The sequence below is a fragment of the Saccopteryx leptura genome, chromosome 6 (assembly GCF_036850995.1).
Source record: "Saccopteryx leptura isolate mSacLep1 chromosome 6, mSacLep1_pri_phased_curated, whole genome shotgun sequence".
Taxonomy (NCBI): domain Eukaryota; kingdom Metazoa; phylum Chordata; class Mammalia; order Chiroptera; family Emballonuridae; genus Saccopteryx; species Saccopteryx leptura.
In genome coordinates, this window is record NC_089508.1 from 153,110,569 (window position 1) to 153,136,551 (window position 25,983).

Sequence of the window (25,983 nt, forward strand, 5' to 3'; positions counted from 1 at the left end):
AGTCAGGGCATAACTGGTTATTTAGAAGTGAAGTGTAATGTTTAATTTATCCATATTTGTGAATGTCTCAAATTTCCTTTCATTACTAATTTCCAATTTAATTTCTTTGTGGTCAAAGAACATATTTTATATGATTTCAATCCTTTTACATTTACTGAGGCTTGTTTTACAGCTTACAATGTGGTCTATATTGGAGATGTCCCAAATTCACTTGAAAGAATGTGTATTTTGCTGTTGTTGATTAGAAAAAAATTTTTTTCTTCTCTTCCAAGTTGGAGGAGGGGAGATAGACAGACTCCTGCATGTGCCCCACCTGGTATCCACCCAGCAACCACTATCTGGGGTCAATGCTCTGCCCATCTGCAGCCATGCTCGCAACTGAGCTATTTTAGCACCTGAGGTGGAGGCTTCATAGAGCCATCCTCAGTGCTCGGTGCCAATGTGTTAGAATCAATCGAGCCATGACTATGGTAGGAGAAGAGAGAGAAAGAGAGAGAAGGGGGAGGGGGGCCAGAGAAGCAGATGGTTGCTTCTCTTGTATGCACTGACCAGGAATTGAACCCAGGACATCCACACCCTGGGCCAACACTCTACTACTGAGCCAATCGGCCAGAGCCTGATTGGAAAATTTTATGGATGTCGGTTTGGTCTAATTGATTTATATGTTGTTCATTTATTCTACTTCTTTCTTTTTGTGGGTGTGTGTATTTGTTCTATTCATTATTGAAAGTGGGCTATTGAGATCTCCAACTATTATTGTTAAGTAGTCTATTTTTACCTTCAATTGTTAGTTTTTGTTTTATGTATTTTGGGACTCTGTTGTAAGGTGCATATAAGTTTATAATTTTTAATATTTTTTATCATTATAAAATGTCCTTATTTGTCTTAAAATCTATTTTGTATGATATCAGAAGAGCCACTCTAGCTCTTTTTTTAGTTATTGTTTGCATGATATATCAGAATTTTATTTTTAACCCACTGCATTTTTTTTTTGTGAGAGAGAGAGAGAGACAGACAGGAAGGGAGAGAGATGAGAGGCATCAATTTGAAGTTGTAACACTTTAGTTGTTCATTGATTGCTTTCTCATACATGCCTTGACTAGGGGGATTCCAGATGAGCCAATGACCTTTTGCTCAAGCCAGCAACCTTGGGCTTCAAGCCAGTGACCTTTGGGCTCAAGCCAGTGAGCACTGGGTCCTATGATCCCATGCTCAAGCTGGAGACCCTGCACTTAAGCAGATGAGCCCATGCTCAAGCCAGTGACCTCAGGGTTTTAAACCTGGGTCCTCAGCATCCCGGGTTGATACTCCATCCAGTGCTGCAGCACCTGGTCAGGCACAGCCCACTGCATTTTTAAATCTAAAGTTTTTCTCTTAATAGCATATACTTGGATCAGGTTTTTTAAAAAAATAATTAAAATTTAAAAAATTGTGTCAATACACAGATAACATAGAATTTATGACTTTAAATATTTTTAAATGTGCAATTTAGTAGTGTTAAACATATTTACATTGTAATGTATTCAATCTCCAGAAATTTTCCATTTTGAAAAGCTAAACTCTGTACCCCATTAAACAATGACTCCCTATTCTTCCCCCTTAGTCCCTGGCAGTCACCACTCTACTTTCTGCTTTTATGAGTCTGACTGCTCTAGCTACCTCAGTAAGTAAAATAATACAATATTTGTCTTTTTATGACTGGCTTATTTTACTTAGCACAATGTCTTTAAGTTTCATCCATGTTGTAGCATGGGTCAGAATTTCCTTTTTAAGAATGAAAAATAGAAAAACCAACTTTGGACTAAACTAAGAGGACTCTTTAACCAAAGAACACCAAAGAAGCCGCACAGAGAGTGGTAGGAAAAGCAGAAAACCAGAGAGGGCTGCCCAGCTCCTGGGAGCAAACAGCAGCCCAGAGAGACTCACGTGGCGGGAAGAAAGTTTAGCGGAGAGGGGAAGGCCCTCAGCCCCAGAAACAAAGCTCCAGCCTACAGCCCCAGAGCCTAGAAGAAGTGTATGGATAGTATTCAGCTGCAAAAAAAGTCAGGATACTGTTTGTGAGAAAGAGACAGATTTCTCAGACCCAGGATTCTTCTTAAAGAGACTGAGCAGAAAACCTCTTTCACAACCACTCACCTGGGCTCCAGGAGACAGGGAGAGAGGAGAGGACTGGAGTAGCAGGAAAGAGTGTAATCTAGGAGGCACAGGCAGAAACACTTTGAGGGACAGTCACTCTAACCCGTGGGCTGAGTCATTCCCCAAATCTGAAGTGAATATTTCCCCTGGAACAAGCAATACCAGGAAAGGGAAGCAGGACACCAGCCAAACAAGCTCTTCTGCACTCACAGCAGAGTGCTTAGAAGGAGGGAGCCTTAAGAAATACAGTATTGAGTGCTATGGTCTGAGGTGCAGTGCCCCCAACCACACTGCTGAAGGCCAGCCAGAGGGCAGGCGGCAGAAGGACATGAAAGTGTGGTCCCGTTGGCAGGGGCAGAAGCTGGGCTAGCCACGACCGAGGCCTGGTGTGAGCTCAGTCTCACCCAGTGGGGGTGGAAGAAGCACACAAAAGTGGTCCAGCTGGCGGCCTGCCAGCAATCCGGCCAGCAGGGGAAAGGTGAAAGCCTGGGATCTGCAGAGACCTGGGACTGAGCGTGAGCACACAGCCCCGCTTGTCCCCCAGAGCCAGGGATTGCAGGTCCCAATGTGTGAGCACAACTCCACCCGCGGGGGTGGGGTGAAAGCCCGGGAACAGGCAGAGACCTGTGGCTGAGAACAGGTGCACAGCCCTGCCCGTGGTGCTGAAAAAGGCCGAGGCTCTTTGACCTGGGCACGTGAACACAGCCCCTCCTGTGGAGGAGATGTGGAAACTGCAGTGACAGCTGCAGCCAGCCAGTGCCAGCAACGCACACACCCAAATGCTGAGGCAGCAGCAAAAGGCATGGGAGGCCTGGAGACAGACCACACCTAGGGAACACAGAGGCCACACCCATTGGACTCCAGTGGCCACATCCTTCTTATACACAGACAAAACGGGAAGGCAGAGAAATGCAACCCAATTGAATCAAGAGAAATCCCCAGAAAAGGACTTGAATGAGTCAGATATAACCAAATTACCAGATTTCAGAGTTTAAAATAATGATTGTTAGGATGCTCAAAGATTTTAGAACAACAATAGATGATCATAACAAACAACTAAATAAAGAGATAGCAAGTATAAAAAAAAGGGCATTGAAATAATAAAATAGAATCAGTCAGAAATGACAAATACAATGTCAGAAATGAAGACCACAATGGAAAAAATTAAAAGCAGGGTGGATGAAGCTGAGGATCGAATCGGCGAGTTAGAAGACAAGATAAACAAAGGAGCACGAAAGCAGAGCAGAAAAAAAAAAGAAAGGGACTCAAAAAGTCTGAGGAAACTCTAAGAGAGCTCTGTGACATATGAAGAGAAATAACATCTGCATCATATGGGTTCCTGAAGAAGAAGAGAAAGAACAATGGATACAGACTTTGTTCAATCAAATCATAGCTAAAAAGTTTCCTAAATTGATACAGGAAAAATTACACAAGTTCAAGAAGCACAGAGAATTCCATTAAAGAGAAACCCAAAGAAATCTACACCAAGACACAGCATAATTTAAATACCAAAGCTAAGTGATAAAGAGAAAATGTTAAAAGCTACTAGAGAAAAAAAGGCTATCATCTACAAAGGAGCTTCCATAAGGATGACATCCGACTTCTCAACAGAAACACTTGAGGCCAGAGGGAATAGCAAGAAATATTCAAAGTAATGCAGAACAAGAGTCTACAACCAAGACTATTTTATCTAGCAAGGCTATCATTTAAAATTGGAGAAATAAAAAGCTTCACAGACCCCCCCCCCAAAAAAAAAAAAAAAACCTCAAGGAATTTATTACAACCAAACCAATGTTACAAGAAATGTTAAGGGGCCTGTTGTAAACAGATCAAAGGGGGAAAAGAATATAGCAAAAGAGAAATACAGCTTTAAAGAATAAAATGGCAATAAACAACTACATATAAATAATAACCTTAAATGTAAATGGATTAAATGATCCAATCAAAAGACATAGGGTAGCTGTGTGAATAAGAAAACAGGACTCATACATATGCTGTCTACAAGAGACACACCTTAAAACAAAAGATACACATAGACTGAAGGTGATACGATGGAAAAAATATTTCATGCAAATGGAGATGAAAAAAAGTTGGGTTAGCAATACTTATATCAGACAAAATCGACTTTAAAACAAATACTATAGTAAGAGATAAAGAAGGTCATGATGTAATGATAAAGGGAGCAATCCAACAGAACGATATAACCATTATAAATATCTACGCACCTAACATAGGAGCACCTAAATATATAAAGCAGACTTTGAAGTATATAAATGGCGAGATCAACAGCAGTACTATAATAGTAGAGGATTTCAATACCCCACTAACACCACTAGATAGATCCTCAAGAAAGAAAATTAACAAAGAAACAGCAGACTTAAAGAACACACTAGATCAACTGGATTTAATAGATACCTTCCGAACCTTTCACCCCAAAGCAGCAGAATATACATTCTTTTCAAGTGCTCATGGTACATTCTCTAGGATAGACTACATGTTAGGGCACAAAAGCGGTCTTAACAAATTTAAGAAGATTGAAATCATATCAAGCATATTCTCTGATCACGATGGCATGAAACTAGAAATCGACCAAAACAGAAAAACTGAAAAATACTGAAACACTTGGAAACTAAATAGCATGTTATTAAATAACGAATGGGTTAACAATGAGATCAAAGAAGAAATTTAAAAATTCCTAGAAATAAATGATAATGAGCATACAACTCAAAATTTATGGGACATAGCAAAAGCAGTCCTGAGAGGGAAGTTCACAGCATTACAGACATACCTTAAGAAGCTAGAAAAAGCTCAAATAAACAACTTGACCCTGCATCTAAAAGAATAGAAAAAGAACAGCAAGTAAAGCCCAGAGGTAGTAGAAGGAAGGAAATAATAAAGATCAGAGCAGAAATAAATGACATAGAAGCTAAAGAAACAAAACAGAAGATCAATGAAACCAAGAGCTGGTTCTTTGAAAAAGTAAACAAGATCGATGAACCTTTAACCAGACTCACCAAGAAAAAAAGAGAGAGGACTAAAATAAATAAAATTAGAAATGAGAATGGAGAAATAACAACTGACACAACAGAAATACAAAATATTGTAAGAAAATACTATGAAGAACTGTATGCCAAAAAACTAGACAACCTAGATGAAATGGACAAATTCCTTGAAACATATAATATTTTAAAAATCAATCAGAAGAATCAGAAAACCTAAACAGACCGATTACAACAAATGAGATCGAAACAGTTATCAAAAATCTTCGAACAAACAAAAGCCCTGGGCCTGATGGCCTCACAAGTGCCATCAAATATGCAAAGAAGAACTAATTTTTATCCTTCTCAAGCTATTTCAAAAAATTCAAGAGAAAGGAAGACTTCCAAGCTCCTTTTATGAGGCGAGCATAATTCTGATTCCAAAACCAGGCAAAGACAACACAAAAAAAGAAAATTATAGGCTAATATCCTTGATGAATCTAGATGCTAAAATCCTCAACAAAATATTAGCAAACCGGATCCAGCAATATATGAAAAAAAAATCATACACCATGATCAAGTGGGATTTATTCTGGGAAGGCAAGGCTGGTACAATATTCACACATCAATCAACGTGATTCATCACATAAAAAAAGGAAGGAGAAAAACCACATGATAATTTCAATAGATGCAGAAAAAGCATTTGATAAGATCAGCACCCATTTATGATCAAAACTCTCAGCAAAGTGAGAATACAGGGAACATACCTCAACATGATAAAGGCCATCTATGACAAATCCACAGCCAACATCATTCTCAATGGGCAAAAATTAAAAGCAATATCCTTAAGATCAGGAACAAGGCAGGGGTGCCCCCTTTCACCACTTTTATTCAACATAGTCCTGGAAGTCCTAGCCACAGCAACCAGACAAGAAGAAGAAATAAAAGGCATCCAAATTGGAAAAGAAGAAGTAAAACTATCATTATTTGCAGATGATATGATATTGTATGTAGAAAACCTTAAAGTCTCAAAAAACTACTGAACTTGATAAATAAATTCAACAAGGTGGCAGGATATAAAATTAATACTCAGATATCAGAGGCATTTTTATATATCAACAATGAACTGTCAGAAAGAGAAATTAAAGAGACAATCTCCTTCACTATTGAAACCAAAAAAATAAAGTACCTAGGAGTAAATTTAACCAAGGAGATTAATGATTTGTACTCAGGAAATTATAAAACATTGATAAAAGAAATCAAGGAAGATACAAACAAGTGGAAGCATATACCATGCTTATAGTTAGGATGAATAAACATCATTAAACTGTCTATATTACCCAAAGCAATTTATAAATTCAATGCAATACCAATTAAAATACCAATGACATACTTCAAAGATATAGAACACATATTCCAAAAATTTATATGGAACCAAAAAAGAACAAGAATAGCCTCAGCAATCTTGAAAAGGAAGAATAAAGTGGGAGGTATCACACTTCCTGATATCAAGTTATACTATAAGGCCATTGTATTCAGAACAACCTGATACTGTCATAAGAACTGGTGTATAGATCAATGGAACAGAGCAGAGAACCCAGAAATAAACCCACATCTTTATGTACTAGTAATATTTGACAAAGGAAGTAAGAGTATACAATGGAATAAAGACAGTCTCTTCAACAAGTGCTGTTGGGAAAATTGGACAGCTGCCTGCAAAAAAATGGAAGTAAACCACCAAGTTACACCATTCACAAAAATAATCTCAAAATGGATAAAAGACTTAAATGTAAGTCGTGAAACCATAAGCATCTTAGAAGAAAACATAGGCAGTAAGCTCTCCGAAATTTCTCACAGCAATATATTTGCTGATTTATCTCCATGGGCAAGTGAAATAAAAGACAGGATAAACAAATGAGACTATATCAAACTAAAAAGCTTTTGCACAGCTAAAGACAAAATGAACAAAGTAAAAAGGCAAAACACACAATGAGAGAACATATTTGACAATATGTGTGATAAGGGATTAATAAGTAAAATTTATAAAGAACTTGTAAAACTCAACACCAGGAAGATAAACAACAATCCAATCAGAAAATGGGCAAAAGAAATGAATAGACACTTCTCCAAAGAGGACATACAGATGGCCAACAGTCAGAATGGCGCTCATTAACAAAACAACACAAGATAGGTGCTGGCGAGGATGTGGAGAAACGGGAACCCTCTTGCACTGCTGGTGGGAATGCAGACTGGTGCAGCCACTGTGGAAAACAGTATGAAGATTCCTCAAAATATTAGAAATGGATCTGCCCTTTGACCCAGCCATCGCACTTATAGGAATTTATGCCAAGGACAGCATATCTCCAACTGAAAAAAAGAAATGCACTCCCATGTTTATGGCAGCATTGTTCACAATAGTGAAGAACTGGAAACAGCCCAAGTGTCTGTCAGTGAATGAGTGGATTAAGAAACTGTGGTTCATATATACAATGGAATACTGTGGGGCTATGAGGAAGAAGAAAATATTACCTTTTGCAGCAAGATGGATGGACCTGGAAACTATTATGTTGAGTGAAATAAGCCAAGCAGAGAAAGAAAATATCATATGACCTCACTCATTTGAGGAATCCAAGGAACAATGTGAACTAAGGAATGGAATTAAACCTGAAGGGAAAGGGGGAGGGAGCTGTTGGGAGGGGGTAGGAGAGATGTTGGGGGAATACGGGGGAGGGGGGATGCTTTTGGGGAGACATTAGAATCTATGTAAACACAATAAATAATTTAATAAAAAATGGGCAAAAGAAATGAATAGACACTTCTCCAAAGAGGACATACAGATGGGCAATAGGCATATGAATAAATGCTCAACATCACTTATCATTAGAGAAATGCAAATTAAAACCACAATGAGATATCACCTCACACCAGTCAGAATGGCGCTCTTCAACAGAACAACAAAGTGCTGGCGAGGATGTGGAGAAAAGGAAACCTTCCTGCATTGCTCATGGGAATGCAGACTGGTGCAGCCACTGTGGAAAACAGTATGGAGATTCTTCAAAAAATTAAAAATCAAACTGCCTCTTGACCCAGCTATCCCACTTTTAGGAATATATCCCAAGAACACCATAGCACTGTTTCAAAAGGAGGAATGCACCCCCATGTTTATGGCAGCATTGTTCACAATAGCGAAGATCTGGAAACAGCCCAAGTATCTGTCAGTGGACGAGTGGAGTAAAACGCTTTGGTACATATATACAATGGAATACTATGGGGCCATGAAAAAGAAGGAAATCTTACCTTTTGTGACAACATGGATGGACATGGAAACTATTATGTTAAGTGAAATAAGCCAGGCAGGAAAAGAAAAATATCATATGACCTCACTCATTTGAGGAATCTAATGAACAATGTGAACCGAGGAACAGAATTGAGACATAGGAGGGATCAAAGGGACCAGAGGAAAAGAGGACAGAGGAAAAGGGGATGATAGGATGGAATAAAGCTGAAGGGAAGGGGGGGGAGGGGGGATGCATTCGGGGCAACACTAGAATCTATGTAAACACAAATTAAAATCAATAAAAAAGAAGAATGAAAAATAGTTACTGAACGTAAATACCACATTTTGCTTTTCCATTCATCTGGTGATAGACATGTGAATTGCTTCCATCTTTTGGCCATTATGAATATTATTGCTATGAAATTTTTGTTTGATACCCTGGTTTTAATTCTTTTAGATATATAGCCTGCAGTGGAATTGCTGGATCACATGCTAATTTCATTTGTAATTTTTTGAGGAACCATCATACTGTTTTCCAGTGTGGTGGCACCTTTATACATTTCAATCAACTGTTTACAAGGATTCCAATTTCTTCATATCCTTGCCAACACCTGTTATTTTCTGATTTTTAAAAAAATAGTAGGCATCTTAATGGGTGTGAGGTAATTATGGTTTTGATATGCACTTCCCTAATGAATACGTTGGTGAATGTTTTTTAGGATCACATTTTTTATTGATTGGTTGATTATGTTCATTACTGACTTTGATTGAAGTGTTTAATCATTTCTTTCTTTTTTTTTGGACAGAGACAGAGAGAGAGTCAGAGAGAGGGACAGACAGGCAGGAAAGAAGAGAGATGAGAAGCATCAGTTCCTTGTTGAGGCATCCTAGTTGTTCGTTGATTGCTTTCTCATATGTGCCTTGATGGCGGGGGGTGGGGTGCAGGGCAGCTACAGCAGAGCAACCCCTTGCTCTAGCCAGTGACCTTTGGGCTCCAGCCAGATGAGCCCATGCTCAAGCCGATGACCTCAGGGTTTTGAACCTGGGTCCTCCTCATCCCACTCTGACACTCTATTCACTGTGCCACTGCTTGGTCAGGTTAATCCTTTTATATTTAATGTACTTGATCATAAGGTAGGGTTTATGTGTTCCAATTTGCCCTTTAATTTCTATATGTCTTATGTCTTCTTGGTTCCTCTGTTACTTCACTACTGCTTCTTTTCTGCTAAATAGAAGTTTTTTAGTGTACCATTTTCGTTCCTTTTTTTTATTCTATATTTTTTGGAGACATTTTCATAGTATTTGTCCTGGGGATTATGATTAACATCTTAATTTAAGGTAATATGATCTTTTCCTGACCTGTGACGACACAATGAATAAAACAACAACCTGTAGTGTTGAGGTTGCCGGCTCGAGACCCTTGGCTTGCCTGGTCAAAGCACAGACAAGAAGCAACTAAGCTTCCTGCTTCTTCTCACCCCTGTTTTTTTTTTTCCTCTCTCTCCTCTCTCTAAAATCAATAAATAAAATCTTTTAAAAAAAGTGATATGGTTTGAATTTAAAAAATTTACCTTCAATTGTATACAAGCACTTTGGTTCAATATATTCCTATTTGTTATCCTTTACTACTTTATACATTAGAAGCCCATAAACATGATTTTATCATTGCTTTATGCAACTGTCTTGTTTTTTTTTTTCATTTTAATTCAGTGAAAGGAGGGGAGACAGACTCCTGCATGTGCCCTGACTGGGATCCACCCAGCAAACCCACTAGGGAGTGATACTCTGTCCATCTGGGGTGTTGCTCTGTTGCTCAGCAACCAAGCTCTTCCTAGCACCTGAGGCAGAGGCCATGGAGCCATCATTAGCAGTGGGGGCCAACTCGCTCCAATCAAGCCATGGCTGCAGGAGAGGAAGAGAGAGAGAGAGAGAGAAGCAAAAGAGGGAGGGGTGGAGAAGCAGATGGGTGCTTACCAGATGTGCCCTGATCTGGAATTGAACCCGGGACATACACACGCTGGGCTGACTATCACTGAGCCAACTGGCCAGGGTGCAACTGTCTTTTAAATCAGAAGAGAGAAAAAAGTTATAAATAAAAATACATTTTTATTTACCTATGTAGTTACCTTCACTGAAGTTTTTTATATTTGTGTGGACTTAAGTTGCTGTCAAATGTCCTTTCATTTCAGACTGAAAGAATCCATTTATTATATATACTGCTCACAAAAAATTAGGAGATATTTTATAGCTTCATATTCATTTTGAAAATATCCCCTAATTTTTGTGAGCAGTATATATGTGTGTGTGTGTACACACACATCACATCACACACATATATGCTTTTTTTTTTGAGAAAGGCAGAGAGAGAGAATCAGGAACATCGAGCTGCTCCTGTATGTGCCCTGACTGTGGACTCGAACCAGTAACCTTGGTGTTCTGGGGCAATGCTTCAACCAAGCTATTCACTCAGGGCTTAATTTTTTTAAATTTATTGATTGACTGTTAGGGAAACAGAGAGAGGAAGGGAGAGAGAGGGGAGGGAGAAGGAAAACATTCATTTGTTGTTCCATTCAGTCTTGCACTCACTGGTTACTTCCCACGTGTGTCTTTTTTTAAAATTTTTATTTATTTATTTATTATTATTAAATTAATGCAGTGACATTGATAAATCAGGGTACATATGTTGAGAGAAAACATCTCCAGATTATTTTGACATTTGATTATGCTGCATACCCCTCACCCAAAGTCAAATTGTCTTCCTTCACCTTCTATCTGGTTTTCTTTGTGCCCCTCCCCTCCCCCACTCCCGTTCTCTCCTTCTCCCCCCCCCCCCTCCACGTATGTCTTGACCAGGGATTAAACTTGTAACCTTGTTTTTTCAGGATGAGGCTCTTAACTGACTAAGCTAACTGGCCAGGGCCAAAGTAAGATTTTTTTTTTTTTTTTGAGAGAGAGGAGAGAGAAGGAAGGGAGGAGGAATAGCATGAAGCATCAATCTCATAGTGCTTGCTTCTCGATTGCGCCTTGATTGGGCAAGCCTAGGGTTTTGAACCAGTGACCTCAGCATTCTAGATCAATGCTTTATCCACTGCTCCACTATTATGTCCTTTTTTTTTTTTAATTAAAGAGAGAGATGGATGAGAGAGAGAGACAGAAACAAGAGAGAGAGAGAGAGAGAGAGAGAGAGAGAGAGATGAGAAGCATCAACTCATCATTGGGGCACCTTAGTTGTTCACTGATTGCCTTCTTATATGTGCCTTGACCAGAGGGTTCTAGCTAAGCCAGTGACCTGCACTCAAGCTAGCAACCATTGGGTAATGTCAATCCTATGCTCAAGCCAGCGATCCCACGCTCAAGCCTGATGAGCCCACGCTCAAGATGGATAAGCCTGCGTTCAAGCAGATGAGTTTAGGGTTTTGAACCTGGGTCCTCAGCATCACAGGCCGATGCTCTATCCACTGTGCCACTGCCTGGTCAGGCTGTAAAAATAATTATTTATTCGTTTGAGAGAGGAGAAAGTGAGAGAAGGAATGGGAAATGGGAAGCATCAACTACCGTATGTGCCTTGACCAGACAAGCCTGGGGCCTCAAACTGGTGACCTTAGTGCTCTAGGTTGTCGCTTCATCCACTGCACCACCACAGGTCAGGCCCATTTATTATATTTTGTAGGTCAGGTCTGGCAATGATGAATTCTCTTCATTTTTGTTATCTGGGCATGGCAATTTCTCTTTCATTTTTCAAGGGTAGCTTTGCTGGCGCTAGATTTTTTTGTTGACAGTTTTTTTTTTCCTTCTATCACTTTAAATATATCATTCCAGTGTCTTTTGGCTTCTATGGTTTCTGATGAGAAATCAGCCATAAATCTTTTTTTTAAACTATAAATCTTATTGATCCATTTTCTATGATGAGTTATTTATTGTTCTCTTGCTGCTTTCAAGACTGTCTTACATTGTTTGCTTTTGGCAATGTGACTATAATGTGTGGATCTCTTTGACTTTTCCTCTTTGGAGTTTGTTGAGCTTCTCTATGTTAGAGAGTGTGGCAGCTCAAGGGTAGTTGATTGGCAAAAACCTCCCCGAAGAGGTCATATTTGTGCTGATTTTTGAATAACAAGAAAAAGCTATGAGAGTATGCAGTAAAAGGTTAACTCAATAGGCTTGAGTTATCCAAACCCTGCACATTCCAAAGAAAGAACTGATCCTGACTAGCTGCAGGGAGATAACCTTTTAGTCCTTGCAATATGCTGTCTTTGAATACCTGGGGGCCATGGGCTATATACCAGATAGTTTATGCCAACAATGTGAATTATGGTGGGGGTTTTGGACCATGCTGTGTGAGTTTAACCTTTGAAGGAGCTGGAGACTGAATAACTAAGGTCAACTACATGGCCAGTCAATAAAAACCCTTAACAGCAAGTCTCAAGTGTGATTCCCTGGTTGGCAAAAGATCATACATTCTGTCACACAACATTGCTGGGAGATTTAGGACTGTCTGTATAATTCTATTGGGAAGGAAAAACTGGAAGTTTGGGTCTTGTTCTTCTTACACTTGTTGACTTCAATCTGTATACTTTTTGCTCTACTAAATCATGACCACAAGTCTAAAAAAATTATTTTGGCCATTTTTCTTTCATATATTTCTTCTGCTTCTTTCTCTCTCCCTCCCCATCTAGGGCCTACATTCTGTGTATTATTGGCACACTTCATAGTGTCTCAAAGATCTCTCAGACTGTTCATTTTTCTTCATTCTCTTTTCTTTCTTCCTCAGACTGAATAATCTTAATTAACTTATTTTCAAATTTGCTGATTCTTTCTTCTGCCGGCCCAAACACTATTGAGCCCTCTAGTGAATTTTTCATTTCAGTTATTGTAAATACTTCTGAGTTTCCATTTGGTTCTTTTTTTTTTTAAATACTTTCTGTTTATTGATATTCTCCATTTGTTAGTACATAATTCTTGAGCTTTCCTTTAATTCTTTTTTTTTTTTTTTTTTGTATTTTTCTGAAGCTGGAAACAGGGAGAGACAGACTCCCGCATGTGCCCGACCGGGATCCACCCGGCACGCCCACCAGGGGCGACGCTCTGCCCACCAGGGGGCGATGCTCTGCCCATCCTGGGCGTCGCCATGTTGCGACCAGAGCCACTCTAGCGCCTGAGGCAGAGGCCACAGAGCCATCCCCAGCGCTCGGGCCATCTTTGCTCCAATGGAGCCTTGGCTGTGGGAGGGGAAGAGAGAGACAGAGAGGAAGGAGGTGGGGGGTGGAGAAGCAAATGGGCGCTTCTCCTATGTGCCCTGGTTGGGAATTGAACCCGGGTCCCCCGCATGCCAGGCCGACGCTTTACCACTGAGCCAACCGGCCAGGGCCTCCTTTAATACTTCAGACATGGTTTCCTTTAGTTCTTGAAACATATATAAAATATAAAATATAAAATCTTTGTTTAGTATTTTCAGCTGGGCTTCCTTAGGGACAGTTTCTATTGATTACTTTCTCTCCCTCTTTTATTGCCATACTTTCTTGTGTCTTTATGTGTCACATATATTTTTTTGTTAAAAACTGGGCATTTATAGTAATTTATTTTGGCTACTGTGGAAATTAGATTCTGCTCCTACTTTTTAGCATTTGTGCTGTTCTTGTTTGTTGTTATTGTTGCAAAGTGTTTAGGGATTTTCCTGGACTAAGTCTCTAAAGTGTGTATGTTTTCTCATGCGCAGCTACTCAATTCTGTGCTTGGATAGCTTAATGATCAGCATAGACAGAGGTTTCCTTTAATGTCTTGATACAATAAGTCTTCCACTCCGTGCCAAGGGGCTCTTTGTGTATATTGGAGCACAACTCGGTGCTCTGCCACTTCACAACTCTGCTTTTGCTTTTGTTGCCTCCTTGAGCAGAATCCCAGGTAAGCCAGAAGTGAAAGACTGAGGCTCTCAGAGAGGTCTTTCTTGAACACATACACATGCATGTGCCTTCTAGATCTCCAAGAATATGTTTGAGCTTTGCAAAGCCCCTTAAGACATCTCCTTGCCTAGATTTTAGCTGAAGTTTTTGTGTCAGCTTCTTGTTTGCTTCAACTGGCATCACCACTTCAGGTAGCTGTGATGTGAAACAATTGCTGCTGAGTGTTTTGGGCAAGTACTCCGGAGACAGGGCTTTCCCAGTGAACAAGCTCTATATCAGGTCAAATAAAGACAAGTTCCTGTGTACAAGTTTTTCCAGGGAGTTTACAGACAGGTCAAACAGTGACAATTCTCTGAAAGTGAGCATTTGGGGAGTTTCAATCTTGTCTGCCTCCGCCAGTGGCTGCTCCTTTCCACAGATACTGTGGTTGCAGGCTGCTGGTTTTTTAAGGGAATCACAGGATGAGGAGATGGGCAAGTTAGAATGTTACAAAGATTGCGGCTCTTAGCAAGATTTATAATTTTTTCTTGAATAAAGGCCTTGTTATAAGATTTTCATTAATTTCTATAGTTCTGAAAGGTCAATTTTTCCTAGTGTTCTTGCTGCTTCTCCAAAGGAGCAGCTTTTCAGAGGTCCTTAACTCACCACTCCAGAAGGGCTTCTTCCACTGGATTTTTAGTACGGTTTCCTTGGGGTCAAGGTGGATAACACACACCCTCGCACTGAAACTGCTGAGCATGGTCTGGGAGCTGAGGACATCTGGTGAGTACCTCCACTGTCTGCAGATTCAGCACAGGCACCAACCAGGCATTTTGATTGCTTCATCCTTGTTTCTTCCGGCTTCCTTAGTTTTTATCTCTCATTTGCTTGCCAGCCCTTTCTCTCTCCCTCCTTTCTGCCCTCCCCCTCCTTCCTGTCAACAAGCATTTATTGACCATCTCCCGAGTGCCTGTGGGTCCAGCCCCAGCTCTTGCCCCAGGAGCCTAGCTCTGAGAGGAGAAAGACAAGTTCTCAGGGAAGGCCCCCACAATCAGGTGCAGGAACTGTTGGGATGGAGGGAGTATCGGGGGCTGGGGAAGACAGGGGGAGCCAAGGGATAGCAATGGATGTTCTTGAGGAAAGGGGGTGTCTAGAAGAAGAAAATATCTTGCTTAAAGTCCCTAGAAAGAAGGTCTCAGAGTATGAGAGCAATGCTGGGTTTCCGCAGCTGAGAAGTGGGCCAGCAGGGAGGGAGGTGAGAAATGCACTCCATTAAAATAGAGACACACAAACACCGCAGGTCCTGGAGGCCTCTTCCAGGCAAAGGCTCCCTCTGGAGCTGGAGAGGACCATCCCCACCACAGGCAGGCCAGCTCAGCTGTCTGCAGGTCCAGCAGCAGTGGGCAAGCCTCTCAGCCAGACACCGTTCCACCAGGCAAAACGAGCCTTCCTCCCTGGGACCCAGGGAAAGGCCTGGTTTTACAAGGGAAGGCACCAAAGCCAGGATGTGCATCTGTGTGAAACTATCTAGAAATAACACCAGGTCAAGCTAAAGCTAATTAGAGAGGAACATCTGCTCTGTGCTGTTCACACCATTCTTCGACAGGCAGGCAATCAGGACACCGCGTGGGAACGGGCAGCAAGGGGGAGGAGATGCTGCCCCCCCTCCCGCCTTGCAGCTGACTTTAGACAAGACACTTCTTCCTTTGGAGCCTCAGTTTCCTTATCTGCAAAACGGGGCTAATGATATATGCTCATCTTACAAGGTTCTGTGAGGATCACATGAGATGAAGAAATTGAAAGGACTTAACACACAGTATCAGTGGCCCCGTAAGTCTTTGACTTTTAAATTGCTGTAAACTGGATCATGATTCTAATAAGTTTTTGAGTAAGCTGAGTAAAATTATACATTGTGTTCCTCATCTCCTTTCAGAATGGAGGTCAGGAGCTTACAATAAAGGCAAGAAAACATTTTGCAAGGACAGAAATGAGCACTGAGTGGTGAAGTGCATATGTGGCAGCCTGTGGTGTGTTTTTGCGTTGGAGGGGGTGATCACACACAGAATCTAGAGTAAAGAAAGCCATGGCAATTAGACATGAAACAGCCTTCAGCTTCTGGAAGTCAAGGCACACAGAGAACCGTGACATCATTTCCTGCCAGTGTACTCTAACGAGTTTATCTGAGGGGCCTCTGTAGAAGGAACTAGATAATGCAAACATGCAGCACAACAAAGCGACAGGAAGCCCATGCCCAGTACCAGGCAAAAGAGTCTGAGGCTCAGAGAGTGCCTGCTCAGCTCTTTTGGCCCAATAGGCAGGCGTTCCTTTTAGTGAAAGGCCCCTCTGGCATCAGTACCATGCCGGCCTTATGAAGCGGCTTAGGGGCTGAGCATGTGTGCATTCATTCATTCATTCATTCATTCACTGTGTGTTTACATTCCAGGGCCTGTTCTGTGCTGGGAACTGAAGACTTGGGTGATAGCCCCCAACCAGAGGGTTTAGAGGGACTTTTTGGAGAGATGTTTGAGCTAAACTTAAAGGACAATGAATTCTCAAAAAGTATGAGTTCAGGTAGAGAAGATGACATTCTGGGCAGGGGAGGACAGGAGTACAGGCTCAGAATGGGAGGGCCTTGGACCCCCACAGTGATGCTTGAGGTGGAGACACTGGGGAGGGGCGGTGGGAACTGCAGAAGCTGTGGTGGTGAGGACCAGGAAGAGGAGGCACGAGATGTACTGAGGGGGAGACTGGCCAGGACTTGGTGTGGGAGTGGGAAAGACAGAAGCTGGTAGCTGGAGTCCTCTCTGTGAGGGTGGTCTAGGGAAGAGCAAGCAAAGGGAGATACTGATTCAGTGGGGCCATGTTGAAACTCCAGACCCGGAGGAGACAACTTGGCTGGAGTCAGGGAGGGGACATAGCCAGTGTCAAGGGGGAGCCAGAGCCACAGGTGTGGGAGAGAAGAGAGAAGAGGGCCAAGGGTAGATTCACTTAAGAGGCAAGTGGGCCCTATAGAAAAGCACAGAAGGGTCAGATGTGGGAGGAAGACAGGCCAGAGCCGAGCTGGGAATACAGGGGGTCGGGGGGTGGGGTGGGCATGGCCAACCACAAGGGTCAAGGAAGATAATGATGGCAAAACATCTGCTGGAATGACCATCAGGAGGTCAGTGGTAACTCTGGCCAAGATGATGTCAGTGGGGTGATAGTGAGAAGAGACCAGAGTGGCTGGGGGGTGGGGCCTCTAAAGAAGTGGCTGTGTGTAGGGGGAGGGGTGGCAGAGTAAGTGCATTTTGGGGGAAAGGACGATGGCAAGAGGGAAGGTGGCAGAGCATAGAGGACACACAGGAGAACTAGGGACTGGTGGAGTCACTGTCGGTTCCCACACAGAGAGGAGGCTGTTTCAGAGGGAGAGCCTCGGGAGTGAAGTTTCTAAGGTTGCTAATGAGACTCGGAGGGTGCCCAGGACATTGAGGGACACTCACTGGGACTGTGGTGCAAGGAAAACAAGGAAAGGTGGTACCGGGCACTGTGGCCATCGAGGGCAGTGGCTGGAATTAGAAGGGAAGGGAAGATCTGGCCTAAGACCAAGTGTCCTGAGGAATGGGGTGCTGTTGGAACTGGCACGTCCAGCAGTGCCTGGTCAAGGGCAGATGTCTAGGCCAAGGTTTAAGAACTAGAACTGGGACTCACCAGGATCTCCTCTTCTTCCAGGCTTGCCACGCCGTCCAGGGGGCCCTAGATGGGAGGACAAGGACAGACTCGTTGAGAAGGAAAGCCAGTGGGCCTGGGCACGGCCCCCTGCTGCTGACCCAGCCTGCAGCTGCACTCAGGTCCCAGCCTGCCCTCCACCCGCAGGCTGGTAGAGAGGAGAGGTGTGGGAGAAATTCAGCTCCTAAGCCTCCCTCCCTTACTCATTCAGTTATTTAATTACCTGTTCATTTATTCATTCACAATCCCTCTGCAAATCAAAAAGATTTACTACCTGGAAACTCTTGAGGTAGAAGAGTTTGCAGCTGAGATACTTCTGAGTGATGAGAACTATGAGGCTGAGGTGGGAATTATTTTATGAAACCCTAACCAGTGCTTTCAATCTCTACTACAGTGAAACAGCAGAAATAGTATACTACATACCGACACCAACATGCCATTTCAAATGCTTAAACTTGACATTAATATGCACTCTCCTGTCCATCAACTGTCCTTCCCTCGCCTGCTAGAGCCTTCAGCACCTCCAGCAGATGCCTAGACATTTCTCAGGATTTATGCAGATAACATGCACACCGCGCAAATTCTTTTCAGTATCCAGCTCTCCATCCACATGGTTTGTGCCTTTCTGAATTGATGATGGGGACCATCCTGTCTCTGCCTTTTTTCTCTCTGCCCATGTAGGTCCTGGGAGAGGGTCCTGGGTAAGGAAACACTGACTAGCCCACTGCTCAGGCAGAGGTCCAGGCCCCATGCCCTGCAGCTTGCTGCAAATGTCCCTGAAGCCCCTTGACCATGCGTTTTCACTTTTACCTGCATTCAGTGTTACTCAGGTGCCAGGGGAAGGGTGTGCAGAAGAGAAGATGCAGGTGGTAGATTGCAATTAAAATAGCAGTTTATACCTGTCTCTTTATCCTGCCCACCCACTGCATGCCAGGCACTGGGGTGGGCCCTGGCAAGGTAGATGGACAAGCTGGGGCTGCATTACATGATCCTGCCCTTTCCTGTCAAGGTCACCTCCTCCACCTCAGATTCCCAGAACAACCACGGAGGGGAGACAGACAGGCCTTGAAGCAGTGTGTGTGTGTGTGTGTGTGTGTGTGTGTGTGTGAGAGTGTGTGTGTGTGTGTGTGTGTGTGTTTTCCCTTTCCCCTCTTCCTGTTTTAAAGCGGTGCTCATTGTGCGCCCAGGTTCAGGGCCTGGGACAGGACAGAAAAGAAAAGCAGCCCAGGTCAGCGGGTCACTGGCACCTCCTGACTTGCTCAGGCGGAATCCTGGATGGGAGGGAGGAGGGCCTAAGAAAGAGAGAGAGAGAGACCTGTATAGGCCAGAGTGAGGTGGGAATGAACTTCTGGCCAGCTTTGGGGACTTGAGATCAGGATGGTTAAACAAAATTAAAAAATTTAAAACATGCTATTTCTTAAACCCCTGAATCTGTAATTAAAAAAATGTATTGTGGTCAAGAACACATAACAAAATTTACCATTTTTAACCATTTTAAAGAGCACAGTATGTTAGTATTAACGTATGTCCAATGAATATGTCTCTAAAATTTTTTCATCTTGCAAAATTAGAGCTCTTTATTCATGAATAACTCTCCTCCTCCCCTCCCCCAGTGCTCCAGAAACCTCCATCCTACTTCCTGTTTCTAAGACTCTGCCTGTTTTAGATACCTCAGATATCCTTTTGTAATTGGCTCATTTCACTTAGCACATTGCACTCAGAGTCCATCCTTGTAGATGCAGTGACAGTTTCCTTCTTTTTTAAGGTTGAATAATATTTCATTGTATGTATACACCAACCACATAGTCTTCATCATTCAGTTCATCTGGTGATGGGTACTGAGATGCATTCACTTCTTGGCTATTATGAATAATGCTATAAACATGGCGGTACCAGTATCTCTTCAAGATCCTGTTTTCAACTCTTTTGAATAAATACTTACAAATGGGATTGTTGGATCATATGGTAGTTCTGTTTTTAATTTTTTGAGGCATTTCTATACCATTTTCTATAGTGGCTGCTCCATTTTACATTCCCACCACAGTGCACAAGGTTTCAATTTCTCCATATTCTCACCATATCTGTATTTTCTGGTGTTTTTTTTTTCACCAATAGTGGCCATCCTAATGGATGTGAGGTGATATCTCATTGTGGTGTGTGTGTGTGAGCGCGCACATGAAAGAGAGAAAGAGAGAGACAGGAAAGGAGAGAGAGGGAGGGGGGAGGAGAGAGAGATGACAAACATCAACTCGTACTTGCAGCACTTTAGTTATGTTATTGATTGCTTCTCATATGTGCCTTGACTGTGAGGCTCTAGCTGAGCCAATGACTCCTGATTCAACCCAGTGACCTTTAAGCTCAAGCCAGCGACCTTGAGATGGTGGTGATGATCCTGCACTCAAGCCGGCGACTCCACGCTCAAGCTGGTGAGCCTGCGCCCAAGCTGGTGACCTTGGGGTTTTGAAACTGGGCCCTTAGTGTCCCAGGTTAACACTCTACCCACTGTGCCACCACTGGTCAGACTCATTGTGGTTTCAATTTGCATTTCCCTACTAATTAGCGATGTTAACCATCTGTTTAGATACCTATCGGCCATTTGTATATCTTCTTTGGAAAAATGTCTATTCAAGTCTTTTGTCCATTTTTCAATTGGACTGTTTGTTTTTCTGTCGATTTGTAGTTCTGTATATATTCTGGATATTAACCTCCTATCAGGTATGGTTTGCAGATATTTTCTCTCATTCTGTAGGTTACCTTTTTATTCTGTTGTTTCCTTTGTTGTGTAGAAGTTTTTAAGTTTGATGTAGACTAATTTTTCTTTCTTCCTTTCTTTCTTTTGTTGCCTTTTAAATCTTTGAGTTAACTTTTGTTTAAGGTGTGAAATAAGAGCCCAACTTTGTTCTTTTGTCTGTGGTTATCCAATTTCCCCAGCACCATTTATTGAAGAGATTACTTTTGGGTAGCCAGCCCTGGTACCTCTGTCAAAGATGACTTGAGCCTGGCCAGGTGGTAGCACAGTGGATAAAACATTGACCTAAGACACTGAGGACCCAGGTTTGAAACCCCGAGATTGGTGGCTTGCGCATGGGCTCACCAGCTTGAGTGTGGAACCATAGACATGACCCCATGGTCACTGGCTTGAGCCCAAGGTCGCTGGCTTGAGCCCGAGGTCACTGTCTTGAGCAAGAAGTAACTGGTTCAGCTGTAGCTCCCAGTCAAGGCACATAGGAGAAGCAATCAATGAACAACTAAGGTGCCACAAGTGCAACTTGATGCTTCTCATCTCTCCCTTCCTTCCTGTCTGTCCCCACACCCCTCGCTAAAAAAAAAAAAAAAAAAAAAGATGATTTGAACACATAAATGATGCAACCCTGAGTTCTGTTAGCAGAAATTCATCCTAGTTGCATAGTCTTTGGTTTTCCCTGATACCAGAAGCAGCCCTCGAGTTTAATGCTGGAGTCACTCAGGGTCATGTTGACTTGGTGAAGCCAAGATTCTGGCACCTCACAAGCGACAACAGCTCCTCACTCTGGCAAGGGGCATGTAACATATCATGTGCCTCCTGGTCCACTGTATCATCTGAGGCCTCCAACACTCGAGTAGCCAACTGCCAGCCTGACATTTCTATGTGTGTGTGGCACTGAGAAGTCAGGCTTGTCATAGTCAAAACATATGTCCTGATCTCCTTCCAGCTCCTATGTGACCCTTGTGAGGCTGGCCCAGTGTTAAGTCTTTTCCCTTTTCTGGACATACCTGTTTTTGGGGTGAGTGAGGGTGTGAGAGCAGGAACCCCACTGGTATACGAGGCATCATGCTCCTCTCTCTGTAGGAAGGGAGAGGCCCCTCCAGCTGGACCCTGTCTTCTGGGTTGGTTCTCACCAGGACACAGAAGCCCATGCTTGACTCAACAAGGCCACTTGGCTGGGGCTTCAGGTTGAGGTGTGGAACATGGTGGGAAGGGGGCCCATGAGTGGGGGGTAAGCCAGGCTTTTCCTGATGTCAGCGCTAAAGCAGCACCAGGGTTTTCTGGTGGTCATTACAGGTAAATCTTCTGTTTGAGTAACTCAAGCCAGATGAAGACACTGCCTTCACTGAGATGGCTGAACTAATGGATCTGCTTGAGTGGTTCTCCGGGGTTGCATGGTTAGGCAGAAAGCCTGATGAGAGGGATGGTAATAGTGTGGACAGCTGCCCAGGCAGGGCGGGGTGCCTTGCTTCCCAGGGCCTTTGGGGAAAGTGTCAAGTAGGCCTCGAGTGGGGTGGAGGCCTGGGTGTTGCTGAGCACCCAGAATCTGGGGCTGCAGGCCTGGCAGGTTGGACAGACTCCCAATTATATGGCTTAAGTGAAGCTATAGAATGAGGCTGCTGTTCCTGGTGTCTCAGGACCCATCTAAACCAGATTTTTGATGGCTTCTGTGTCAAACCTTACAAATTGACAACTGGTCAACCCTTTAATCTGTGATTCATACTCAAATGTTCAACCATCTCTAGGACAATTCTATTTGGATTCAGTACGTCTAAACCCAAACTCACGTCCCAATTGCCTCCATGCTCCCCTGCAGGGTTCCCTGCTCAGCTTACTGTGGGCATCACCAGTACTCACGTAACCAAGCCAGAGAGCACCTGGGGTCATCCTGTAGCATCTTTCCCCCACCCTCCACCAACTGAGACAGTGCTCTCCCAGGCTAGTCTTTCCCTTTCTCATGTCCCCTTTGTACCACCTTTGATTTCCTTCTTCCGAACAGAAGGTCGCTCACCGAAGTGTGTAGTCCACATGTCATGTAGTTCTGTGTCCCTAACTACCTGCATGGGGCAGGACCTGATGGCATCAGTTGAGGAAAGGAAGGAGGGAAGGAGGGAATAGAAGGGTAAAAAAGACTAACATCCCTCCTCACCATTTCCTGGCATTCTTTATAAATGCTGTCAAATCTAACAAGAACCAGGGCTTAGAAGAGACACCGGACTATGGCTTGGTAGGCACAGGCCATTGAGATGAAGGACACTGTTTGCCTCCTTTGACCCCAATGACAGAAAGACGGAGGTGGCAAGGCCTGCCATGCTTGTCCAAATGGAGGCTCTGGAGGCGGGAAGTGCTAGAACTGAGCCCTAGGCTGACTAAATGGCTCCCACCTGCTGCTTCCACCAACAGAGAGGCCAGGCATATATGAGTCCTGGGCTGTAGGCCCTAAAGAAGAGGAAGGCAGGAAGGTGTTCCTTCACAAGTTTCTAGACCATTAGGAGCTGAGGGCTGGCCGCAAGCTTCAGCCTTGGTTCAGCATCCACTTGGCGCCAGGCTGGCCGCTCATCCAGCAAACATGAATGCCAGGTCTCCTGCCACTTCCCCTCAAGTTCATACATGGCCCTAGCAGCCCTTTGAAGTAGGTGCTTGTATCCCCGGTACAAAGCAGAACTCTGAGTCTAAGCGAGTAGAAGACCACGCAGCGGGTTTCTTGAAGAGCCCATCAAGATGCTTGTGGTTCTTAAGGTGCCAGGACAATTGTGCTCAATACACTGAACCACAGGACAAGCACCTGTGACGATGGGAAAGGCGGGCTCCCTGGGACAAGTGGCAAAGCAGACTGGGAATCCCCTTTCCTGGCTCTGTCCATGGACATCTGGGCCAGACCTGCATCACCCCCTGCCTGGGGACAGCTAAGTGTTACTCCAAACAAGCAAAGCCAGCTGCATAGCTCTCCTCTTGTTGGCTTTCCTCCTCTCCTTCCACAGTGGACAGCTGCCCCCACTGTTGGCACAGAGTCAGACTGTCGGGGTGCCCTGAAAAGCACCTACATTCTGTCATGACTGTCCTGCTCACGCACAGATGGAGAAATTGTCCCATCTGAGGATCTGTGGGCAGTGAAGACCAGCTCAGGCCATCTCCCCACCCCTGCATGGGACCCCCATGGCTCGGGGGCAGGGACTGGCACCTGTGGGGACCCCAGTGTATCACAGTGGGTGCTGCCACTGTGGCCTCTGTGAAGCTTCTTTCCAGAGGATGTAGGCAACAGATGCCAAAAAGGGGGTGCCGGGGCAGGAGGAGAAAGAAATGACTGATTTGGAAGCTGCTTATCCCAACCAAGTTACTCAATCTCTCTGAACTTTAGGTTCCCAACCTACACGAGGATAAACGTTTAGGCTGGAGATAACCACAGCTGCCTTGTAGAACTGTTAAACGGTTGAGCCGACAGCAGGCACACTACTTTCGGGGCACAAAGGAAGGGCTTGTTTTTATTTATTTATTTATTTGGGAATGAGTGAGAAAGAACGAGAAAGTGAGAGAGAAAGAAGAAAGGAGAGAGATAAGAAGCATCAACTTGTAGTTGCAACATTTTAGTTGTTCATTGATTGCTTTCTCATATATGCCTTGACAGGGGGGCTCAAATTGAGTCAGTGACCCCTTGTTCATGCCAGCGACCTTGGACTCAAGCCAGCAACCTTTGGGCTCAAACCAGAGCTCATAGGATTATGTCAATTATCCCACACTCAAGCCAGCAACCCTGCATTCAATCTAGTGAGCCTGTGTTCAAGCCAAATAAGCTCGTGCTCAAGCTGGTGGCCTTGGGGTTTCCAACCTGGGACCTCAGTTTCCCAGGTCAACATTCTGTTCACTGCACTACCACCAGTCAGACTAGAGGGGTTTATTATTATTATTATCATCATCATCATCATCATCATCATTATTATTATTTAGAGAGAGGCAGGGAGAGACAGAGAGACAAAAACATTTGCCCTGACAGGGTTGAACCAGCAATCTCTGCCATTGGGGACAATGCTCCAACCCAAACTATTGGATGAGGGTTTAATTATTTATTTATTAATTGATTGTTTCTTTGTTTGTTTTTTAGAGAAAGAGAGAAAGGGAGAGAGAGGGAAGCGAAAGGGAAGCATTCATTTGTTGTTCCACTTAGTTGTGCATTCATTGGTTGCTACTCGTGTGTGCCCTGACTAGGGACTGAACCTGTCACTCTGTCATTTTGGGACAATGTTCTTATCCAACTGAGCAACTGGTCAGGGCTAGAGGGGCTTATTTTTTAAATTTTTAATTAATTAATTATTTTATTATTATTATTATTATTTTTTATATTTTTCCGAAGTGAGAGGTGAGAGGCAGGGAGACAGACTCCTGCATGCGCCTGACCAGGATCCACCCAGCATGCCCACTAGGGGGCGATGCTCTGCCCATCTAGGGCATTGCTTCGCTGCAACAGGAGCCATTCTAGTGCCTGAGGTGAAGGCCATGGAGCAGTCCTCAGCACCTAGGCCAACTTTGCTCCAGTGGAGCCTTGGCTGCGGGAGGGGAAGAGAGAGAAATAGAGAGGAAGGAGAGAGGGGGAGGGTGGAGAAGCAGATGGGCGCTTCTCCTGTGTGGCCTGGCCAGGAATCAAACCCCAGACTTCCACACGCCAGGCTGACGCTCGACCACTGAGCCAGGTGGCCAGGGTTTAGAAGGTCTTATTTTTGACTACAATAAATAACTGGCTGGAGAAAGCTCTGGCCATCAGAATTTGGGGCCCTGATGTAAATGGGTTCTTATGTGCTCCCCATGTTGGTAAAACCTGAGACACAGCACCTCCATCTCAGTAAATGTGAGGGTAGCGTTTGAGTCCAGATGCTGACTGAGCCCTCATCATACACTGTCCTGACCTTGTGCCCAAAAGGGAAGGACAGTCTGGGGATTTCCTGTGTCCCTAATCACTGTCTGTCTGTGGACCTGGGGATGAGGATGCAGAGGCTGAATGATCTGAAAATGGGATTTCTTTTTTTTTTTTTAAATCTTATTTTTATTAATTTTAATGCAGTGACATTGATAAATCAGGGTACATATGTTCCGAGAAAACATCTCCAGATTATTTTGACCTTTGATTATGCTGCATACCCCTCACTCAAAGTCAAATCGTCCTCCATCACCTTCTATCTGGTTTTCTTTGTGCCCCTACCCTCCCCCCACTCCCTTCCTCTCCTTCCTCACCCCTTCCCCACCACTCCACCCCACGCCCTGTTACCATCACTT

General features: G+C 43.6%; 1 protein-coding gene across 1 annotated transcript in view; it reads right to left on the bottom strand.

Annotated features, from left to right (window-relative positions):
* The window catches only part of COL23A1 (collagen type XXIII alpha 1 chain), a 432,478-nt gene that overhangs the window by 63,834 nt on the left and 342,661 nt on the right, over positions 1–25,983 (bottom strand). The window contains exons 3-4 of the mRNA XM_066341986.1: positions 17,951–17,999; positions 16,004–16,007 (exon numbers count right to left, since the gene is read on the bottom strand). Coding sequence (XP_066198083.1) covers positions 16,004–16,007; positions 17,951–17,999 — 53 coding nt within the window. The remainder of the gene's footprint in view (positions 1–16,003; positions 16,008–17,950; positions 18,000–25,983) is intronic.